Below are 23,863 nucleotides of genomic sequence, written 5' to 3'. Positions count from 1 at the left end.
TAAAGATACTATTGTACCCATATAGATGATATTGTGCCCATATAGTGGCTTTAGTGCCCGTATAGCGGCTTTTGTGCACATATAGATGAGTGCAATAGCATCTACATGGGCACAACAGCAGCTATATGTATATAAACCTCCAGTCATATGAGGTGGTGCAGCAATATCTAGGGCACATACACTTCCAGTCATATGAGGTGGTGCAGCAATGTCTAGGATATATAAACCTCCAGTCATAAGAGGTGCAGCAATGTCTAGGGTATATAAACCTCCAGTCATATGAGGTGGTGCAGTAATGCCTAGGGTATATAAACCTCCAGTCATATGAGGTGGTGCAGTAATGTCTAGGATATATAAATCTCCAGTCATATGAGGTGGTGCAGCGATGTCTAGGATATATAAACCTCCAGTCATATGAGGTGGTGCAGTAATGCCTAGAATATATAAACCTCCAGTCATATGAGGTGGCGCAGTAATGTCTAGGGTATATAAACCTCCAGTCATATGAGGTGGTGCAGTAATGTCTAGGGTATATAAACCTCCAGTCATATGAGGTGGTGAAGCAATGTCTAGGGTATATAAACTTCCAGTCATATGAGGTGGTGCAGTAATGTCTAGGATTTATAAACCTCCAGTCATATGAGGTGGTGCAGTAATGTCTAGGGTATATAAACCTCCAGTCATATGAGGTGGTGCAGCAATGTCTAGGATATATAAACCTCCAGTCATATGAGGTGGTGCAGCAATGTCTAGGATATATAAACCTCCAGTCATATGAGGTGGTGCAGCAATGTCTAGGATATATAAACCTCCAGTCATATGAGGTGGTGCAGCAATGTCTAGGGTATATAAACCTCCAGTCATATGAGGTGGTGCAGCAATGTCTAGGATATATAAACCTCCAGTCATATGAGGTGGTGCAGCAATGTCTAGGATATATAAACCTCCAGTCATATGAGGTGGTGCAGCAATGTCTAGGGTATATAAACCTCCAGTCATATGAGGTGGTGCAGCAATGTCTAGGGTATATAAACCTCCAGTCATATGAGGTGGTGCAGTAATATCTAGGATTTATAAACCTCCAGTCATATGAGGTGGTGCAGTAGTGCCTCTCTAGGGTATGTATACTACCAGCCCTATAAATAATGGGTTAATACACCTGATTTCTTGCTCAAACCTGTCCAATCAGCTCACTGGCCCAGCCTCTTATTGGTGATATAAAGCTCTGTCTGTGATCATTTGTGATCATTATTCAGTATGGGGCTTGCCATAGCAGGTTGCTTGGGTATCCTATGGAGCTGTCATTTACTTGGCTTAGTGCACGCGGCAGTGATGACATTAGATCAGTTGTCTGGTGTCCATTGCGGGCCCAAAGACATGAGATTTTCTCTTCCTGTGGGTGTAGAAGTGTTTGCAGCTGAAATTGCAGTATTGGGTGAGTAAAGATTATAAGTCAGATGATTGTGATGAACCTTTCATGTCCTTGTGGTAGAACACAACCATTGCACTAACACTCATGGAGGGCTTTATTGCTCCAGTCCTGATTGAGGCTTCACAATCAGGTGGTTTATAGTACTCCTGTTAACGTGCATTGGGGAGATTTCCCTTCCTGTCCTATAGCTAAAACCAGAAAGTGAGAGGAAATCCCTCCTGTAGTGAGGGAATTCTGGTGGTCATCAGAACTAGTGTACCCCCTGTTAGAAGCTTTCCCCTTCAAGTCCTGTTCTTGGAACCCCCCAAATGTGTGTGTGTGTGTGTGTGTGTGTGTGTGTGTGTGTGTGTGTGTGTGTGTGTACTACTTTTAAAGCTGAGCTGAAGGTATGGATTTGTTGTATAGTTACAGCTTTGGACCAATGTGAGTATGCATAATTTCTACCTAGAGGTATGTCCTCTACCTTCGCTGTTGCATAATGACCATAGGGGGGTGCGTAGTCTTAGAACTAGACTGAAATGTCAAAGTGCTGTTTAATTCTGTTCTATTGGCTGCAATATGATGTGGTAGATTGCATTAACCCAGGGTGTGTGTACACACCACTGCAGCATACTGTGGACTACCAAGAGTTTTTGCCTTGTTTGGTGTCTGGACACTGGACAAGGTTGCCCAGCACTGCCCAATGCATCTGATGTGAGCTGGCCCAAAAGGAAACCTTCCCTGAGTGAAACCTGAAGCTGCCATTTTGCAAGCTCTATCTGCCTGCCTCTTCTGGGTTGGACTAGACTGGAGGGTCAGTAGAACAAGTATAGCGATGAAGGGCTTTCCATGATCTGCAACCTTGCTTCAGGCCAAGAACTCAAAGTACTGAGGCAAAGAGAGGCTGCAACACTGCTCCAGGTGATCCAATGGTTGTACTGAAGATCTGGTGCTGGTCCAGTCTGTTTGCTGGAAAACGTTCAAAGGAGGTGATTGCACTCCTTCAGAAATAAAAATGCTTTAATCCTTAAAATTCACGCATGACATAAATAGACCACTCAAAGTACTGACACATGCGTCAGCATGTTAGTCAGGCAAGCTGCATTTTCAGAGGATGCACCATGGTAGACTCTCTCACTGTCTCGGAAGGTTTACTATAAGGCTACATGGTCATACAGCAGTGGTTGTCAATCTATGAGCTATAGGGGGGCCACAACTGGTGGCCCCTGGAATCACCAAAGGAGGGGACTGTATGTCTTGGGTCCCAGCCCCCCCCACACCCACCCCCCACCAGGTGCCCACCATAGCAAGTGGTTTGCTATGGGTAGCACTTGTGCAGGCTTGCTTCATAGACCCACAGAGCATGGCTCCATGGCTCAACCCTGCCTCTGACTCCCTCTTCCCTGGCTGTGATCAACAGCAGTGGGAGCCAATGGACCTTTGGGGGTGTGTAGAGGGATTTCTTCCAATGCACAAAAACACACAGCCCTCTTGTAGGTGTGCAGTGCTGCCATTAAGACTTAATTACACATATTGCTTTTGTGCTCATTCACCTGCGGAAAAACCAAATGCTATGCGTTTTGGTGCAGCAGGATTTGGAGGGAAAAAGTTATACAGGTTTTTTGTTTACTACAAAAAAGCAATGCACTGCTAAAGTGTTAATTTGGCATGATGAAAAGGTGGCAACTCTATCATGAGACTTGCACAGTTGGTTGGGTGATCTCCCTTTTCTCTGCTGCAGTTAAATGTGACTCTGCATTGCTTAACAGATCAGATTAGTGGTTACAAGCAAACAGCAGTGATAACTAACTTGTACAGGGTATGAATCTGGCTGTGCTAGGCCTTTTGTGTACACAGCGATTGTTTTTGCCACCAGCATGGAACTCTGACTCTCATTGGAGCATGGGCTTCAAAGGTGCTCCTTTTTTGATGGTGCATAGAGGATTACAGAAAACTGATTCCAAAGTAGCAACAGGTGCGCTAGGTTATTTAAAAGGGACTTGTGAAGATTTTTCTGCCTTTTTTAATTTCCTAAGCCTGCCTGAATGTAGTGTTTAGGCTGCGGTCACACTATAGCAGCACTTGACCATGCGCAAAAATTGTGCCATTATAAACCTGCATTACAAAATGCAAGAAAAAACATTGCATTACGCTTGCAATGTCATTCTCTGTTGCTGAAACCCTAAACTTGGCAAGGAGATGTGTAGGTTTAGTGTGGCAAAACTCCATTAAACAGAGCTCAGAGGTTTAAAAGTTTTTTTTTGTTGCCTTAGTCCAATATAGGGGAGCCCATTGAAATGAACAAGCTGCCCTATGTGTGTCTCCAAAAGCTCATATATACATGTGACACCTGTCATAGTCTGGATGGGGCCTTGGCGCAATGTGGAATTCCATTGGGTGGGCTTTGGTGACATATCGGGGGTCTAAACAGATCCCTGATGCCTCACTTTTGAGAATGGGACAGAGTACACATTCCCCAGTCCCTTTTCAATGCAGCCTCAGCTGCACTGGACAGTGAATGAATGGGAAGTACTCTGTACTGAGCAGCTTCCCATTCATTCACAAACTGAATCCTATGCTTCGTTTATGAATGCACATTGAGTGATCGGTACTGATTACTCATGTTCGTTCAGAAAAAGGGCCTTCCCTGCTCCCAATCCTGTTTTGGTTGTTGTTTTGGTTGTTGTTTTGGTTGTTGTTTTGGTTGTTGTTTTGGTTGTTGTTTTGGTTGTTGTTTTGGTTGTTGTTTTGGTTGTTGTTTTGGTTGTTGTTTTGGTTGTTGTTTTGGTTGTTGTTTTGGTTGTTGTTTTGGTTGTTGTTTTGGTTGTTGTTTTGGTTGTTGTTTTGGTTGTTGTTTTGGTTGTTGTTTTGGTTGTTGTTTTGGTTGTTGTTTTGGTTTGTTTTTTTTTTTTTTTTTTCTGAGCTGTGTACGAGCCTCCTTCCTTTTGCATGCACTGAATATCAAAACATCCCCTTAAGGCTAGGTTCACACCCAACCACTGATTTAGTTGGACTTTCTGGCTTTAACAAGGTTGCAGTCGCGCGCCCCCCGTTTTTAATTTATTTTTCCCAATTTGTGTCCTGAAACCACTATAAATTGATAAATTGTGGCATTTACAAATAAAGGAGACGTGACCCCTCAATACAAGTTGGTAATGCAATGCTGTTTTTTTTTTTTTTTTTCTCCAGTGTTAATCTGTTGGCAGAATGACTAAACATGCATAATTTTGTCTGGAAGGTGCACTTAATTCTTGTATACTGAACATGTCTTTTGAATCCACTATTTGCCTCTTCCAGATAATAAAGATAATGCCCACTCTCTCCAGAATGACACAGCATGTGGCCTATGGATAGGACGGGACATGGAGAAGACGCTGCTGGTCACTGCTGCCTATGATGGGTGCTATGTAAGGGAGGAGGTGGGTAAACCTTATGTTGCCTATTTATAGATTGATAAATTGGTCAAAACTGATATTTAAAGAGATCTAGGAGAGGAGCATTGGCACATCGATGGTCGGAGAGTTTAGGGATCTCGCGCAAGGCTCAACATACCGGTTGAAAACTGGACTTGGATTACTACAAGAGTATGCTTCAACTAATGGAGGATCAAAATTTAGAATTCCGGCGTTGAGTACAAACAAAATTGTTACAAGTTGAAATTTTTCTTGTTGGTACTGTGAAAGGGACTGTCGGGTTCTCGTGATCTGGGGAGGTTCAGCCTCTAGTCCTGGTGACTATTGAGGAGATTAAGTTTGAGGACAAATGTTACAATGGAAACCATGTCTTTTTAACAATTTTCATGCACATTGTAGGGACTTCTACTCTAAAAGTAAGCCTTGGCGATCAATCTACTTTTTTTCGGGAGCCATGATCTGCTTATACCTGAGTGTATCGGAGTCCTAGTGTACAGATTATCTGCCCAGGAACAGTCATCAAGTATCCAAAATTTGACAGCCCTCACTGGAGCATAGATCAAGGGGAAAATGTTCCAATGGGGACATTGACCTATGTTCAAGTGAGGACTATTAAATGTTGGATTCTGAGGAGGAAAAAATAGAAACCTGGACAGGGGCCCTTTCAGTGTATACAAAGGTGAGGGTGTGTGGGTCCCCACCCCCAATGGATAATCACTTAAGTGGCAATTGTCTGGTCCCTTCTACCTGATGGGGGGGGGGGGGGGGGGGGGGGACTGGGGCCAACTTGGTATAGAAGCCTGTGTATCACATCCTAATGATGCAGTAAACCATACAGGTTATCTTGTTGAACCCCAGACCCTACCCCATAAAAGCTATGGCTTATGCCGCGTACTCACAACCAGACTTTCCGGCAGAAAAGGTCAGACGGAATCATTCCATCGGATATTCCGATCGTGTGTGGGCTTCATTGGACTTTTTTTTTTCTTTCAAAAATTCTGACGGACCTAGAAATAGAACATGTGTTAAATCTTTCCGACGGAATCAATTCCTATCGGGAAAACCGTTCGTCTGTATACTATTCTGAAGAACCAAAAACAACGCAAGGGCAGCTATTGGCTACTGGCTATTGAACTTCCTTTTTTCTAGTCACATCGGACTTTGGTGTGATCATGTATAGGCAAGTCCATTTCAGCGGAACTCAGTCGGAAAAACCGTCAGTTTATTCTGATGGAAAAACCGGTCATGTGTACGCAGCATTACACTGAGGATGGCTAAGTCATCTTAAACTGTATGCAGTTTGAAATGAATGGCTTTTATATTAAGCTATTTTTGTGCTTTACACCAGCACTTCTGGAGGGCATCTGGACAATGGGGGTGTAAAGCAATGATTTGTATGGCTCTGCCCACTGTACTAAAATGAGGAATAATTGTCTTTTGGATGGGTGATTGAATGAGATTTTCTAGGAAGGCTTTACATAAATAAGAATCTAAACGCTTACAACAAGGCTCCTAGAGTAGTAGTGCCAAGGGTCATAATTTGCGGTAGCTACTTCTGCTCTTTTACTTGAAGGATGAAGACTATGTGATGACTGTGATCCTTGACCGAATTGACCATGGAGAATTGGATCATCAAAAAAAGGATCTAAAGTGTCCCTTAAAATCAGGTAAATGTTAACTAGCATGCATTAAACCAAATCTAGCTAGAATAAATTCTAATTGCAAATCTCAGTCAGTCAATCCAGCATAGTAAAAACTCAACACTTTGTAACATGGCTGGATCTGGGGGGGGGTCCCCCATACGCTGCCTTACTGATAACTGAATATGCTCTGCTGACTTCCCATCCTGAACCCTCTATATAACATTGATGTTTGCTATTTATGTTCTTTTCAGTAACTCCAACATTGTCTGTCTGGTATGCACTCTTGTGCTGTCTTTCATAAATCCAGAATCTGGAAACACCACTAACACTTGGTGCTTTGCTAACTTGGCATGCTGCTTTTACATTTCTGAAAATATTGCATTGGCCTCATAACAGATAGTGGCTTTATCAACACAAATGATGCATGCACACTACCATACAATTTGCAAAAGTACATGGTTATTGATGTCTGGAGTCAAAATTGCAGCTCTTCCACAATCTCACTGCAGGACATAGGTGTGATAGGGGGGCCCTTGGAACAGAATGAGAAATGGCTTCTCGTGCATTGTTCTTTAGAAAGCGTGTAACAAATTGCAGGGGTATGAACAGAACCTTGCAATAAGATTAGCTTCTAGTTTGGGTTTTAGGATCTTTTAGAGCACAGCAGAATATAGTTGAGGTGAAGCATCTGATCTTGAGAACTGAGTTGTTTTTAATGGTGGGGGTGTGGTGGGTTTTTTTTTTTTCCCCCCCGTTTCCTAGGTCACTGAGGAAGCTATCCAGTTGGAGGCTGCTGCCCATGTGACTCTAGCAGCCATCTTGGGTCAGGCAGAGCCTATTTAAGGCCCTGGCTTCAATGCTTTGCTAACATTTTTCAAATGGGTAAAGTAGGGACAGATACCCTGTCTGGTAGGGACAGAACCTTGGCGCCTTAGATGTTTTGTAACTAAACTTCCCATGATGCTCATGTACTCTGCTGTGTAGTGGCGCATCATAGAACATGTAGTTCCAAAACATCTGGGGTGCCAAGGTTCACCATCACTGGTGTAGGGCCTGCAACTTCTCTGGACATCTTCCCACTTGGGTACGAACGGCGAGGCTGCATTCTGCCCCTCCTAACAGGTGCTGAACCTGCGCTCCACACGCTGTTGGGCTATCTTCCCACCAGGTTTAGTGTGAACTGTCTTTGCAATATTTTAGCAAAAGGGCTTTCATCTCATTTGGACTGTCTTATTGCTGCTGCACCCCACCTACACATTTCTCTTAAGGGTTGCAGCTGAAATCTGTTCAGAACTAACAAAAGAAAAGCGCACATGGTGCAGCAGTACACAACACACATTCCCCTGAACTCAATCCAGATTATAAGCACAGAACTCATTATTGCCTTAATTTTGCCAAGGTACTGTATGTGGCAAGCATGCTTCACAAATACTTCTGGGAGGTACAGCTACAAATCCAGATTTGAGACACTATATAGTGTCTGCACAAAATCTAAACTAGAAATGTACTTGCAAACATTTTTTGCCACCACCAACAGAAGACTTCTATTATTCATTGCTAGTGCTATCTAATGGTCCCAGTTTTAGTACTTTGTATTTAGAGACAATATTTGCAAATTGGCAAGGCAGCATGGCTTCATCATATAGATCTGCAAATGTAGGCAAAACCCCCACATGTTGGGTAAATGGCTTCAAACATTTGTGCCAGCAAACTTCTGTAGTTCAGGTTTTGATCCAATTGCCTCCATGGTAATTGGATCCTGTGGCTTCACATTCTGGGGGGGGGGGGGGCCTTTAGCATGACTTTCAGATCTGGTTAGCCTTGTATCAAACATACATGACTTGTGTAGTTCAGTGGAATAGCTTTCATTTTTGTTATGACTGAGAATCTATCAATTTGGGCAGATCACTCAACTCTGGATCATAAATTCATTAAATCATTTCTACTAAATATAGTGTAGAGCTGGCTGCTCTAAATTGGTTGTATGGTATTTTCCAGTTATGGATGCCCCAAGTGCCAGTGACTGTGCAGCTATCCAGAAAAGTGACCGTTTGCCTTGTGCTGAAAATGCTGTGTCCAGGGATGTGTGTGAAGGACTGGGGTGCTGCTTCTCTCCTAGTGACTCTTCTCCCTGTTACTTTGGAAAGGAAGGTGAGTCCATCAAGTTGGCTTGGACCAGTGTATCCAGTTTACAGAATGACTAACAAAGTAAATATCTTAACCTAGAGACAATCAGAACAATTATTTGTGACTGCTTTTTGGATAATGCCTCCATCTCTAGTGCTTTTTCCAGTTTCTGCTAGCATGATGTGAGGCAAGTGCTAGGAGACCATGAGTTTTTAAAACAGTAATACTGTCTGTATTGTCATGGGCATACAGTAAATTGCTCACCTGTTCCAGTATTGTTGAACATGGACACAAAATGGCAAGACAAATCTAGATCTGATGGTGGACAGGGACTAGAATGCCTGTAAGGCCCCTTAAAACAGATGCCTCTGTTGCGGATTCTGCTTGCCCAGTGGGGGGATCGTTCTGCTGAGCAGGCAGATGACCGGTCCATGTCTGCTCACTGTGCAGAACAAACAGTCCCATGCTCTGAGGGAATCGGATCTGCTGGATGGAAAAAGGACTACAATCTGGTTTTTGCAGTATCGGATGGCAGCGGGTGTCAACTGACGTGTCTGCTGACATCCGTCGCTCTATAGAAGAGCCTGTAGGGTCCAAATGGGTCCGCCTAAAACTGACAGGTGGGCCTGATCGGACAGCCCTTGTTAAAGGGCTCTAAGGTTTCTACTAGTATTGCTACTATTGAGAGGGGGGTTCCATCCTCTTCTGTCCTAGTTGCATAATAGGATATGGCTGGAAATTTTCCATTAAAGACATGACTGCACTAAAACATGACCAGTTTTACCCCTTCCCAATTTCTGCTAAAGTGCAAAACAAATGACTGGGGATCTAGTAGGGAATAAAAATTTTAAAATGTTTGTTTCACCAATGGCTCCTTTCATATATTGGTCTGTTCTTGCATGAGCCTTCAAAGTGAGACATTTTGAATTGAAGCAGAAAAGCTGTTAATTTTCCTGCTGATGCCCATAAAGGAGGGTTGTAGTTTGGGCATTCTTGTGTAACTGCTAAATCTCTGGTGTAGGCAAAAGCTACTGGACAGCTCTTCTTTTTTTTTTTTTTTTTTTTTTTTTTTGAACCCTGTCATGGCACAGAAAAATGGTCTATAAAATGCATGGAGTTTTTCTTTTAAGTTGCTAGAAAATGTGATATTCCATGGATCCATTCCTAGCATAGCTCCCTCCTTGGACATTTAGAAGAGGAAGCCAATGGTGTACAACTACTGTGCTGGTCCAGCTCATCCACCCCTCCTAACTCCCTACACAAAATTTTACATAGCTTCTGGGGGAGAAAGGGAATACTATAGTGTTCCTTGAGTAGCGGCTTTAAGGATGGTGGTGCATAAAATATAAATGCACACTTAATCTCATAGGAAATGTTTGTTAAAACTAATGGTCTGAAACAGCTTCGGACGATAGTTAGAGACTTCATTTGGGCACATAAATCGCCCAGGATGAAAATGCTAATTCTGACTAGACCAAAGGAGAGAGGGGGGCATTGGTCTACCGGACTTCCTCAACCATTATAGAGGTAAATTTGTCGAGGATTGGCATTGTCATAAAGAATTAAAACACTGGGTAGGGATGAAACTTGAAGATGCCTCTATTCCCCTCTTGACTTCTCCATGGCTCACATCTCCTCCGCCAGAGGATATGAGGAATCACCCTTTGATTGGTGCTACTCTTAAAGTGGCTAGATCCACCATTCATGCCACTAGTCTCTCACCGCTGCCCTCTCCTATGACACCGATAATAGGCAATCCAGACTTCATACTGGGGTTCATCAGTAGAAGAATGCGACAATTGAGCGCAGAGGGGAGGTGTAGCCTGATGGATGTCTGGCCACGGGGGGGGCTTCCCTCGCGGTCAGCCATTTCTAATCTTACAGACCCACCGCTAGATGCTTTCAGTACCTACCAACTCCGACCTTTGTAGAAAAAAAAAAAAAAAAAAAAAATCTATAGAAGATGTCGTACACACCACGTGACCTTACTCCCTTCGAATCGCTCTGTAAGGTAGGGGAGCCCTCACGGCATACGCTCTCCTGGCTATACAATTACCTGACTGTTCAGCTAGTAGAACCGACTATGACCTTTATTCAAAAGTGGGAAAGGGATTTGGAGGTTCAGTTTTTGCCACAACAGAGACAAAATTCAAACTCTGGCACATAAGTCCTACATAGCGAACCAATACCAGGAAATGGGATATAAAATTATGTCCCGTTGGTATAGAGTTTCACTACTTGCTCCATAAGATGAATAAAAACGTTTCGGATAAGCACTGACGATGCGACGCGGCAGTAGGTACCATTATCCATATTTTCTGGGCCTGTCCAGTATTGAGACCGTTTTGGGAGGAGGTGACAGATTATTAAAAGCCTAACTTCAGTTGACTTACAAAACAATCCGGCGGCATGTCTCTTGCATCTGACGGAGAGACCCATTCGGAAATACAAAGAAAACTCTGACAATGCAACTCCTCAATGTGGCAAGGGCATGTATTCCCGCACTCTGGAGGCAACCCAAGCCGTCTACCAGGGTCCTGTGGTACTCAAGTCAATTATATATTACATATGAAGGAACTGACTGCTACCCTCCATAACAGAGGAATAATTCAGGGACAGGTGGAGGCCCTGGAGACACTTCACAGGCACGAACACATACCTGCAAGAAGTGGCTGATTCTATGACATGAATGACTTATACTCTAATCTACTGGGACTAGGATTGAATGGTGTATTGATAACCTCCTACCCCCCCCCCTCTGCTTTCATGTTCCCTTTTTTTTTTTTTTTTTTTTTTTTCCTCTTCCTTATGTACGAGTGTCGTTAAGATATTCAGGCGGATGTATAGCTGTATCAGAAATGTAGAGTTCATAAGACTCATGTTACGCAATTTATCGAGGTAAGATAACAGCACACGATTTTCACCCAAGATCGATTTAATCATTTGTTCTGTGTACGTGCCAATTTGCCTAGAAGGTATCTTTGGGCTTCTGGTTTTCATGTACTTAAGGGTTCTCACATAGACAAAGTAATCCTTGATCTGCTAATAACGATATTGATGTGTTTGAGCATATCTTTTAATCCACGGAATTTGATTATTCTTGTAAACAGGGTAAGATTACTGTATGTCAAGGAACTTTGCCTTAAAGAATTAAAAAACAAAAAACTAATGGTCTGGTAATTGGGTTGCTTTAAAACTTGCAATAGCTATTTTCACACCATAATAAAACCATCCTACAGATTCTGAAATGCCTTACATGAGAAATTGACTTGTTTGTCTGTTTGCAGTGACCGCTCAATGCACAGTTGATGGCCAGGTTCTGGTTGCAATTTCTAAAGATGTGACTATTCCATCCTTAATCCTGGACTCTACACATGTTGTCAATGTGGACTCTACATCATGCCCTGGATTGAGTGTTTTGAAGAATTCAGCTTTTGTAGCATTCAGGTTTCCTCTTTCTTGTGGAGTAAGGAAGGTGAGATTTGGAGGGGGGGGGGGGGTGAAATGGATATCTGATAATGCCTGTTAGAGTATCTGCTATGTACCATAGCTATTTAACAGTGATGGCGAACCTTGGCACCCCAGATGTGTTGGAACTAAATTTCCCATGATGCTCAACTACACTGCAGAGTGCATGAGCATCATGGGAAATGTAGTTCCAAAACATTTGGGGTGTCAAGGTTCACCATCACTGCTCTATAACATGGTGTGCTAAATGAGTTTGAGGCTTCAACTAGTACTGCCTGCTCATGATTCAAAACCAATATAAGCAGTATCAATCTACCCATGGCTAATGCGCCATTTTTATTTATTTAATTTTTTTAGCTCTCTGGGAGTGAGATGGTGGTTTATGAAAATACCTTTGAAGCTACAATGGAAACGACAATATGGCAAGGTGCTTCAATCACAAGAGACAGCACCATGAGGTAAACTACATGGGCAGAGATGGGAATTACCTTGCCAGTTTTAAAATACTAACTCTTATTTCTTTAACAGACTAATGGTTCGTTGCAACTATTCTCAAACTGCTCCTGCCCCCCTGATGGTTGAAGTGGTTACTCTTCCACCTCCTCCACCTGTATCCACCACCGGTCCCCTGTTCCTGGAAATGAGAATAGCTCAAGGTAATTGGCAATTGGATGTCTACATCCAGGCTTTGTTGAAAGGCTGTTCCAGAACCCAATACACCTTAACTGGCTTGCTACCTAAAGCCTGCCCATCTGGCCACTCCTTCTTTTTGGCCAAGTAAGCCTCCTTTGTATGTAGGGGTCATCAATGTAAAAGATCTCAAAACTGTATGAGATCAGATTTGATAAAGGGGTTGTAGGTGGGGCCTCAATCCAATAGCTGCTTGGGAGGGATACCAGGCACACAGGCTTTAGCAAAGTGGAAACTGTTGGTAGTTGTAACAGTCACAATAGGTAAGTAGCATACTGTAAAACAAGGCCGTTCACACCAGCTCTATTGTATCACACTGTAATGTTACCAGAGGACAGCTCGGTTAATGGGGTGGTAGTATGCTGCACTAACCCACAGGAGGGAGTCCTAGAGGTTAAGGATCAGTGTTCCTCACAGGCTCAACCTTTTCCTGCATAAAACACTGTACCTGACCAGCAGGTTCTTTTCCCTGACCTGTCCACTCACTCAGTGTGCCTGAATGATGTGGAATACCCTATAAAGGCTCCCCCCTTAAGATGACTGTAGAAAAACTGCATCAGATGTCTGCCTTCCCTAGAGATTACTAATTGAGTCTCTAAGGGGACAATTTTCCTTAACAGACTCTCCTTCCTCTGTAGCATCTGCACAGTGTCTCCTACACCTGCCTACAGGGTGACGTCATGAAATGTAGTCATTAACAATTCTTTGCATAGAAAGTTGCTAGAAGAATAGCAACTGGAAAATGTGCTCCATCCTTAAAGTTCTAATCTCAATGCCAAGATAGATTAGGTTTAAACAAGAACCTCATGTTGAGACTTTTCTGGCAATGGTAACTTGGCTTTATAGTAATGTGGCTATTGGACAAGATTGAACTGAGAACAAATGCAAATCGAAACAAAAACCTTGCAGCACATTAAATCTATGTGGGTAAAACAAATGTCAGAAATGGTACTGGTAGACCAAGGAAAAGGTAACTTTGAGGGAAAGCAGAATGAAAATATATAAACACTAAAGGGTTCAGAATGAGAACTAATATGCTGTAGTGCCGTGCCAACAGATGCACTTCCCTAATGGTAAGCACATCTAATAATTTACCTGTACCCTTGTAGGTTATCCACAACTCTGCTCTTGGGAGACGAGAACAAGACTCTTAACATGGTTTTTGGAAGACCAGTTCTAAGTCATGATTTATTTATTTTTCCCTTTACGTCATTCAGGACAGCCACTATTGAGAGTCTCCTCCTCTTCCTGTAGGAAACACTGTGCCAGCCCATTAAACTCTCACTTCCCCTGCCAGACCTCTCACTTCCCCTGCCAGACCTCAGTTAATAGTTTCCTCTGGAGGGGAGACACTGTGCAAAGAACCAGGCTGATAGTCAGGGAGATTGTGGCCTCTCTCAAAACCTCCCCAGGGGAGCAGGGGCTTCCAGCAGTGGATGGCGGTACATACCCGCAAACAGCAGCCACCCCTTCCTTGTCAAGCATGGCATCAGGCTGTGGGGGCCCCCTATCACATCCACGGGACCGCAGCAAGGAGGACACTCCACTCTCCCTGTACACTGTACAGGCCGCTTTTTTTTTTTTTTTTTTTTTTTTTTTTTTTTTTTTTTTTTTGAACGGGCCGGGCGACGTCATTTCCGGCGGAGGGCGGACGTCTACCTTTTAACCCGCGACTTCCGGCTCCAGGTCGCGGTGCTGATAGGGGGCCGGGCTCAGGCTGGAGTGAGTCGGTTTACACGTGCAGACAGTGTGAGACTCTACACAGGCAACCACCTGCAGTCATGTCTGAGGCAGATGCTGCAGCTCATATGGACGTTATCTCCAGCCTTCCGAAGGTAAGAGTTCCCTGGGGAGGGGGTCCTCTCTACCTAGGATTCCCCCCCCCCCCCCCTTGTACGGTTCCTTACTTAGAGGGGGGACAGACCCCCTGGTTGGTCAGGGGGTGGGGGTTACTCGGATCCCTACAGGTGGGTCGGGTACACCCCCAGGGTTGTTTCCGTTAAAAAATCACTGAATGTAATATGTTTTCTGTATGTAATTTCAGAAATCCACAGAAAAGACAAAGTCCACTCATGTCTCTAAAGTAATGTGCCTCTTGTAGGGACAGTTTAGGGGAAGCTTGGACCAAGGTTCTGTGTGTGTGTTTAAAAAAAAAAAAAAAAAAAAAAAAAAAAAAGCATAGACTCCTTGGTAAAGGAACTCTGAACAGCAGTCCGGCTTGGCAGCCTCTGTAAAGGAGCTGTCATCCACTTTTTCATCCTTTTTAAAACACTTTTTGAGAAATTTCAGCTCCCCCCCCCCCCCCTAATCCCATTCAGCAGGACACAACCCCGCCTCATGCTCAGGGCTCTGCTCCTGCCAGATCCACTAATATGGCTGTGGCAGAAGAGGTTACAGGCCCTTCCGGGGTGGAGCTTAGGCAACCAGACAGTGGCACTTCTGACTCCCATGAGGAATTTTTTTTTTTTTTTTTTTTTTTTTTTCCTCTCTAGTCCCCTTAAGAGAAGATTTCCGTTTTTCAGAGGATCCAGCGTCCATTTGGAATAAAAATCCCTAATTGGATGCAGCCTTCTCTCAGGTCTCTAGGCACACAGACCTGGCATTTGAGGATATGGTATTGAAGCTGGCATGGCTAAAGAGACTAGCCTAGCGTCTTTCCCACGATTCTGCGAGGAATCGCATACATAGCAGACGCCTCGGCAGAGTCAGTCCGTATGTCAGCCAGATCAGCGGCCCTGGCTAACTCGGCCAGGAGGGCCCTCTGGCTGAAAACGTGGCCGGGAGCCGCCGCCTCTAAGGTCAAGTTATGTGGGATACCCCTGACAGGTGACCTACTCTTTGGTCCTGGGTTAGATACAGTCTTAGACCGGACAGCAGGATTCCGCATGGAGTCAATTTTTACGGTCAGGGCTCTGTTACCGCAGAATTGTTTCATGGTGTCTCTGGACGTCAGACGCGTATTTGCATGTCCCTATTGCAGAAACCTCTCAGGTTTCTCAGTTTAGCAATAAACCTGGGCGATGCAATACTGCACCTACAATTCCAGGCCCTGCCTTTCGGGCTATCCTCCTCGCCCCAAATATTTACCAAAATCCTGGCAGAGGCCATGGCCTTCCTGCGACTGCAGGTTGTGTCAGTTATAGCCTATCTGGACGGCCTGCTCCTATTTGCAGTATCCCCAGAAAAATTGCTCAGGGATCTCGACCTGACAAAAAAGGTACTGACAGGAATAGGATGGCTCCTGAACTTGGACAAGTCCAGTCTCATTCCTTCACAGTGCATTATGTACCTAGGATACCTGCTAGACTCGACACTCTTGAAAGTTTTTCTTCCAAGAGAGAAAATTCTAAAACTGGACAGAGCAGTTTTTATCTCTTCAGTGCAACCATCGGGTGTCCAAAAGGTCCTTAATGTCAACGCTCGGTCTGCTGACCTCTACTCTCCCAGCAGTGCAGTGGGCAGGATTACACTTTCGTCCCCTGCAGTCTTGCGTACTAAGAGTATGGGACCACAGTCAGAAGGATCTAGACACCTTAGTACAGGTTCCCCATAGATTAAAGAGATCTCTTTGGTGGAGGAAGGAAGCGAACTTGTTGACTAACTAAAAAGATCGTCCAATTGGAAGGAGCTGAGGGCGGTCGGCCTGGCCCTCAGGTTTTTCAAAAAAGTTTCAGGGCCACCATATACAGGTATGGTCAGACAACTCTTCTACCGTAGCCAATATAAACAAACAGGGAGGCACCAGAAGCAGAAGTCTCCTGGTCTTGGCAACAGACATCCTAAATTGGGCCGAGACTAACACTCTCTCACTCTCAGCGGTTTTTCTGAGAGGAGAAAGGAACGTTATAGTGGACTTTCTCAGCCGGAGGAGGCTGAGAGGGGGATTGGGCCCTCAACCAGGAGGTTTTCAATCTCATATCCGAGAAATGGGGACCCCCGGAAGTGGATCTTTTCGCTTCAAGAGACAATGCGAAAACCCCTTTTCCCCAGTTGTCTTCCAGGACAGCCCTTGAGAGATGGAGTCCCTCCCATCGACCCAGGAAACACATTGCCAAACAGTTCAAAAGGCAGTCCCTCAGGTCCCTGGTCAGTCATTTGTGTTTCCTCCGGAGGAACATGTTGCCAGGAACCAGGAGAAGGACTCTATCTCTCAGGGGCTGCCTGAGGGGAGCGGAGCCGCACAGGGGGACCGGGTCCTAACCAGCGGCACCAATTAGTCCTACTTTTAAAACCTTGGGGCTCGGGTACCGTCCAGCTGATTAGGAGCAGACCCGCTACCCCCCTCTTTCCAGTGCCAGGGACGGGTCGGCGCAGGTTCCCCCCAGGAGCAGTGCAGATGGTTCCTTCCATCACAAGCTCCTTGCTACAATAGCGGTGGGGGTCAGACGCCGAGCATCATTTCCGGCGGAACCGTGTCATCCTGTGTGCCGAGACTTCCGGTTCCGGGTCTCTACAGGCACAAGGAGGAGGGGAAAGCCCACGCTGAGGCCTACAAGTCCCGACCAGCGTCCAGCTATACCGGACTAGCGGCGGGACCCGGAGCGTGAGGGGGACCATGGAGGCTACTTCCCAGGACACTCCGGTGGAGGCAGGCACCAGCCAAACCCAGGTAGGCTGCTGGGCAAGCCATTACTGTGGTTTTTTTTTTTTCTGGGGTTTGGTTGTAAGGCTGGGATTTGTAGTACCCCATGGTGGTGGTTACCTCACAGTCCCGGGTGGATGCAGTGGTGGTTGCAGCACAGGTGTTTTTTTTTATGAGAGTTAAAAGTTTTCTGATGCTAAAATAGTTTATTCTTTCTTTTTAGGGTAAGGAAGCTCCAAGGGAAGACAAGTCAGGCTGCAAAAAATGCCCTAATTGTGGAAGTAAGTTGTCCTCAGGCTCTAACAAAGCCTTATGCAAGCGGTGTATTACAGGCTTACATAAAACAGAGGCAGACTCTCCCTTGGCGAAATTCCTTGGTTTACAGGAAGGTCTGGAGAAAATTTAACAGCTGGTTGAACAGCCGAGGGGAGGTAAATACGGATACAGCAAATATCCTGCAGTTTCTCCAGGAGGGGATAGACAAAGGGCCTTAAGTGTGTACCTAGAGAAAAGGTTGCAAGAAGACCCTTTCATTGCTAGGTTCTGTAAAGCAATCTCCAGACGCAAACCAGTTAGAGTTAACATCACCCCATCCTGGGATCTATCAGTCGTTCTAAAGGCATTTTTGGGGTCACCTTTTGAACCTCTCAGAGGCCTCTCTAAGACTAGTCACTTTCAAGACGGTACTACTTGTGGCAATCACTTCAGCACGCAGAGTTAGTGAAATCCAAGCTCTCTGTCAGAGCCCTTCCTCCAAATTCTGGAAGACAGTCATCCTAAAGACAGACCCTGGGTTCTTGCCAAAGGTGGCATCTAATTTCCATAGGTCACAAGATATTGTCCTCACTCCTTTCTGTCAGAAGGCTTCAAACAAGAAAGAAAGGAGTTTTCATTTATTAGATGTGAGGAGGTGTATCTTAGGGTAACCAATCCATTCAGAATCTCAGATTCACTTTTTGTTCTTTTTTTCCGGACAACGTAAGGGGCAAAAAGCTTCAAAAGTCACCATAGCTAGGTGGATTAGGCTAGCTATAGCAGAGGGCTATAAGACAGTAAACATCCTCCTGGGGGTATTAAAGCCCATTCCACAAGGGCATTATCAGCATCCTGGGCGGAAAGAGCTGGTGCCACCCTGGAGCAAATATGTAAAGCAGCCACGTGGTCAAGCTTTTCCACCTTTACAAGGCATTATCGACCTGACTTAATGTCCAGTCAGGATCAGGCTTTTGGGAGAAAAGTTCTCCAAGCCGTGGTCTCCCCCCTAATCTGGTGAGTACTTGGGGATCCTCTCAAGGGCTGTCCTGGAAGACAACTGGGGAAAACTGGAGTTAGACTTACCGGTAACTCCTTTTCCAGTGGTCTTCCAGGACAGCACGATCCCACCCTTTTTTGGATTATATGAATGTACTAACATTATTACCTGTTATGTTTTTTACAGTTCCATCCTTCGGTTCTTGGTGAATGACTGACCAGGGACCTGAGGGACCGCCTTTTGAACTGTTTGGCAATGTGTTTCCTGGGTCGATGGGAGGGACTCCATCTCTCAAGGGCTATCCTGGAAGACCAATGGAAAAGGAGTTACCGGTAAGTCTAAATCCAGGTTTTTTTTTTTTTTTTTTTTTTTTTTTCTCCCTAAACGCAGGAGAAGGGGCACTGGGGGTGGACACATTAAACACAGAATTGGCATTTCAAGACATGCTATGCCTCGCCCCCCCCCCCCCCCCCCCTTCGGTGTTATTACCGGCGGTTCTGAGGAAGTTCCAACTAGAGAACACCTCCCTCATTCTAGTAGCTCCACATTGGCTGAAAAGGGCATGGTTTTCAATTCTCAGTCAGCTAGCAGTGGAACCGCCCCTATTCCTTCCACCTCAGGAGGATCTTCTCTCACAAGGTCCAATCCTCTGTCCACAGGTACACCAGTGGAAATTAGCGGCCTGGCTACTGAGGAGAGTATATTAAAATCTAAGGGATTTTCTCAGAAATTAATCTCCACCCTCCTCAACAGTAGAAAAAAGACGCGTCAGATTTATAAAAAGGTCTGGCTCCTTTTCAACAAATGGTGCACTGAAAACTCCTTCTCGGTGCAGAGCCCCATAGCTGTTTTGGAGTTCCTACAATGTGGAGCAGGCAAAGGGTTATCCGTAGGTACCCTTAAAAGCCAGGTGTCAGCACTTAGTGCTTATTTGGGGAAATCTTTGGCCACCAATCCATGGGTGGTCAGGTTCTTTAGGGCACTGTCCAGACAGAGACCTATCTGAGGTCCCCCCTTTCCCGGGTGGGATCTATCTTTAGTGTTGCAGAGCCTAACAGGAATTCCCTTTTAAGCCCTTGGACAAATGTTTGTTAAAAGAGTTAACCTTAAACAGCATTTTTAGTGGCAGTGACAACTGCCAGGAGAGTCAGTGAAATTGAGGCGTTATCAATTGGACCTCCTTTTGGCGTTATTTTGCCAGATAGGATAGTCCTTAAGACTGATCCAGCATTTTTGCCTAAAGTGGCGTCAGGCTTTCACAGAAGCCAGGAAATAGTCCTACCTTCATTTTGTCCCAACCCCTCAGGAGAAAGGGAACTGAAATTTCATTTTCTAGATGTAATGAGGTGTATCCTACAATACCTAGAGATGACTAAAACAAAGTCTGATTCTCTATTTTGTTTTCCGGGTCCAGAAAAGGACTCAGAGCGTCTCGACGCACAATTGCCAGATGGCTTAGATTAGCTATTGGGCAGGCATATTCTTTAGCAGGTAAAGAGATGCCTATGGGCATAAAGGCACACTCTACCAGAGCCGTGGCAACTTCCCAGGCAGAGAAGGCTGGAGCAACGCCAGAGCAAATATGCAAGGCAGCGACGTGTTCCAGCTACTCCACTTTTGTTAAACATTACAGTGTGGACCTGGTGGCGGCAAGTGAGCAGGCTTTTGGGCAAAAAGTTCTGCAAGCTGTAGTCCCACCCTAATTGGTAAGCGCTCGATTATCTTAATAGTGGCTGTCCTGAATGACGTAAAGGGAAAATTTAAAGTTGCGTACCGGTAACGTCTTTTCCTGTAGTCTTTCAGGACAGCCCCATTCAGTATGATGATATTGAATGGTATGTTATTAATGTGCTCTTATGTCTCTCCGTCTGGCAGGGGAAGTGAGTTTTATGGGCTGGCGCAGTGTTTCATACAGGAAGAGGAGGAGACTATCTCAATAGTGGCTGTCCTGAGAGACTACAGGAAAAGACGTTACCGGTACGTAACTTTAATTTTTATTTATAAATTTTTTCTTTTTTTTTTTTTTTTTTTTTCAGATGCCCAGTACAGGTCATATTACCAGAAAGAAGACTATCCTTTAATCAAAGGCCTCAGAGATCTAGTTTTCTTAGAGGTCAGAATACTAAGGAGAACCGACCCAAACTTGGTTTTGGTCTTAAATAACTGCTGGGCCACACCATCCTCAGACCCCACCCAAGAAATGCAATGGCCTCTTCTTGTTGGCAGGTAAGGTCATAGTAAAATGTGTGTTCCTGTATTGCTCAGAAAATAAGATGCCAATCTCAGAATGTGCCTCCAATGTATTTTCAGCTGCCCTTACACTGGTGAGGAAATGGATTACCTCACTGTATTATCCCCAGTTGGAACTGCAGTTGATTTCCCAAAATACTACAAGCGCTTCATTGTCAGTGCCTTCGTTTTTGTGGATGAACCTACCCAAACTGCTTTCAGTGAAACGGTAAGTCAACCATATTGTTTTGCTTTCTCATGCATGGAAAGTTGCTGTTCTGTGTACATCCAGGCTGTTATGCTTGATATGTGACTTCCAATCTGGTTGGCTGACCTTGAATGATCGTGTAGACTAAGACTTTGGCTAAGGTATGTTTGAACTCTAAAAACTATTCTGAATTGTTGACTATCCAATCTTGTATGTTTTTTCTAACTTCACTTACTATAAATCTGGCTCTTGGAAAGGCAGTGCAAAGGGCATAAAAGCCACTTTTCCTGAAATGTCTGAGGCTGCCATTGCCCATCCCATTCTGATAATGCTAGTACACTGGCCATTTGGGTTCAGCAATAGTTTGGTTGCTTACCTGGAGATCTGTATACTGGCCCTAGGTCACAAGTAATATACAATTTAAGGTATATCTAACTTTAAAAAGTATTGACTCGAGCAAATATGACAGTCGGGAAACTTGTATGACTGCAGAGTAGCAATGGCATCCTTAAGGCCTCTAAGGTTGCAGATTAACAAATTGTCCAAAAATTATCTGCAGGTTTACTTCCACTGCAGTGCCTCTGTGTGTATCCCATCTGCTCGGGACCCTTGCAGTCCATCATGCGGCCAAAGGCGGAGTAAGTGTCACCTCTTTCTGCTGTTAAGTCAAAGGCTAATCTCCTCTATTGCTAATCATTATGACCCTTTTTCCAGAGCGCACACCCAAGGAACCACTGGAGCAGATCGTAGTATCAAAAGGTCCAATAAATGTTGTTGACATTGAAAGTCGCCCAAATGTGAAGATGGCTGTGCCCATCAAAGAAGGGCCTATGAATCCTTATGGTAGGAGTTAAATTACCACTGGTTATGTAGGGCAACACCTGCATTTTGGTTGACTGTGTGGGGGTGTTTTTTTTTTTTTTTTTTTTTTTTTCACTCCCAATGAGGCAGTTTCTTAAAAATTGAATGTGGTGGACAATTTTTATATCATTTTCCCTAATGAATGGCCCAAACTATCTCTACAGAATCTTGGACTTTCGAGATGCCGAATGAGACAGATGCAGGTTTTATTGGTGCTGAAGAAGGACTAATTGATGGCAACTTGATTGAGGCAGAAAAACTAGTTCCCAGAAGAGCAAAAGGTAACGTTCACTGAAAGATGTGCAAATATTCAAATGGTGTCCCTGTATAAAATGGTTTGGCTACAATATACCAATTGCACTAAATCTGTTCTCTAGGAAGGTGCTATATAAAGTGGTGATCAAGTGGTTGGTAGCAACACCAAAGGTGGTGCCATCAATCCATGCACTGATATAGGTATGCTCATGGCAGGGCTCTTCCATTTATGTCAATCCATTGCTATGTAATGTATCCATTTTTAATTGTACATTTAGAATCCCTACACCAGTTTTAAACACTTTATTGCTGTGCTGTCCTAAACCTTACTGCATAAGATGTGTCGTCGTAAGCCAAGGACACTTCATCTTGTGAACCAATTATAAAAATGATGAAGCTGACACTTGTCTCATATCAGGTACCACAGATGAAAAGCCTAATTTCCTGATGTGGGTGAGAGGAGCAGCCATAGGAGGTGGAGTATTTATGGTGCTAGTTGCCATTCTGGGCATTTGGAGATGTCACCGAAGACAAAGACCCACCCTGCATACTGTCAAAATTTAAATAAATATTTTTTGATTTTCTAAATCCTATGTAATTTGTGATTTAGCTCTACCTCTTTGAATATGCATGGTTAGATACTACATAACAATGTAGTTACCATGTCTCCTGATGCCAGAGATGATGATCTGTGTGTATGTACAGTGACACCATGCTTATTTACCACTAGCAGGTGTGTGTACCATACTTAACCTGGGGTGAACTACCTGTCTTAAAGGAAGTTTTGGGTTAACAAACCAAATGCATACACTCTATGCTGCAGCTGTCCCACATTGGCTCCAAGCTTGACCTAGGTAATCGCAGGACTACTGATGGCTACAAGCGGGCTGCAAACTGAGTGAAGAGCGGTGGCTGTCACTGCTCTCTGCTCTGGCCCTCACTGGAGTACCTTGCTGGAGAGGAAGTAGGCACATCTGACTCTTTGACTGCTGGCTTTGGCTCTCAGCATGCAGCTATCAGCTTGGTGAATCCTGACAGTGTCAGGACCCTCCCAGAGCCTGGAGTTTCTCCCGCCCATCAGGTCAGAGTTGGCAATGGATGGCTTATTCTGGGTAGTGGAGCAATTGGCCACCCTTCTGTTGGGATTGGTGGGAGAAAACAAGGTTTTTATATACAGGGAAGAGGCTGTGCATTTTCAGTTGGCTTGGTAAGTTGACACTGGGTCACTAAGCCATCCAGCTCAAACACTGTCCCACTCTGATTCTAGCTGCATGGTGTTTCATGAGCTGGATAGAGGAGTGACCCAGTGATGATTAATCCCAGGAGTCTGTTAATCCATACAAGGTATTTCTAGGAATTTGAGTACTTTATGCCAGTCAGACATGGTGAGTTTCTTTGGAGTCAGATCGGTCCCTTCTCAGGCACAGGGCTGATAATAGAATTGTGAATGCCCAAGACCTGGGGCTTTTTGGGGGGCCCACTCAGGGCTTCAGCCTTCCCGCCTTCACTGGTTGCCAGGAATGTGACTTCTGGATAGAAAGACTTAGTAAACGCCCTACAGGGTAGGAAGTCCTAGATTCCCTTTTGGTAATGGGAAAGGTTGTAGCCTTCCTGGCAGATGTGGTTGTGGATTCTGTTAAAGCCTCAGCCAAAACGGGTGCCCTGATTAACTCGGCCAGGAAGGCCATATGGGTTAAAGCCTGGGAAGGTGATCGTACTTCAAA

The 23,863-nt window shown here is 44.6% G+C and overlaps 1 protein-coding gene across 1 annotated transcript; it reads left to right on the top strand.

Annotated features, from left to right (window-relative positions):
* The first annotated feature begins 1,257 nt into the window (after nucleotides 1-1,257).
* On the top strand, nucleotides 1,258-22,703 carry LOC141148651 (zona pellucida sperm-binding protein 4-like). Its single transcript, XM_073636278.1, has 13 exons — nucleotides 1,258-1,435; nucleotides 4,709-4,830; nucleotides 6,398-6,491; nucleotides 8,466-8,618; nucleotides 11,882-12,069; nucleotides 12,420-12,520; nucleotides 12,591-12,718; nucleotides 20,623-20,812; nucleotides 20,897-21,044; nucleotides 21,583-21,661; nucleotides 21,738-21,866; nucleotides 22,049-22,165; nucleotides 22,558-22,703. The coding sequence occupies exons 1-13, from the start codon at nucleotides 1,258-1,260 to the stop codon at nucleotides 22,701-22,703; spliced, it is 1,773 nt and encodes a 590-aa protein (XP_073492379.1).
* Nucleotides 22,704-23,863: the final 1,160 nt, after the last annotated feature.

This window comes from Aquarana catesbeiana, linkage group LG06 (genome assembly GCF_042186555.1).
Source record: "Aquarana catesbeiana isolate 2022-GZ linkage group LG06, ASM4218655v1, whole genome shotgun sequence".
NCBI lineage: Eukaryota > Metazoa > Chordata > Amphibia > Anura > Ranidae > Aquarana > Aquarana catesbeiana.
Note: the sequence above shows the minus strand (reverse complement) of the source record. Positions and strands in the feature narration are given on the sequence as shown.

Coding starts and splice junctions, on each gene's coding strand:
- LOC141148651 (XM_073636278.1), top strand. CDS start 1,258: ATGGGGCTTGCCATAGCAGGTTGCTTGGGTATCCTATGGAGCTGTCAT. Junction 4,831..6,397: donor GGTGCTATGTAAGGGAGGAG/GTGGGTAAACCT, acceptor TTTTACTTGAAG/GATGAAGACTATGTGATGAC. Junction 6,492..8,465: donor AAAGTGTCCCTTAAAATCAG/GTAAATGTTAAC, acceptor GGTATTTTCCAG/TTATGGATGCCCCAAGTGCC.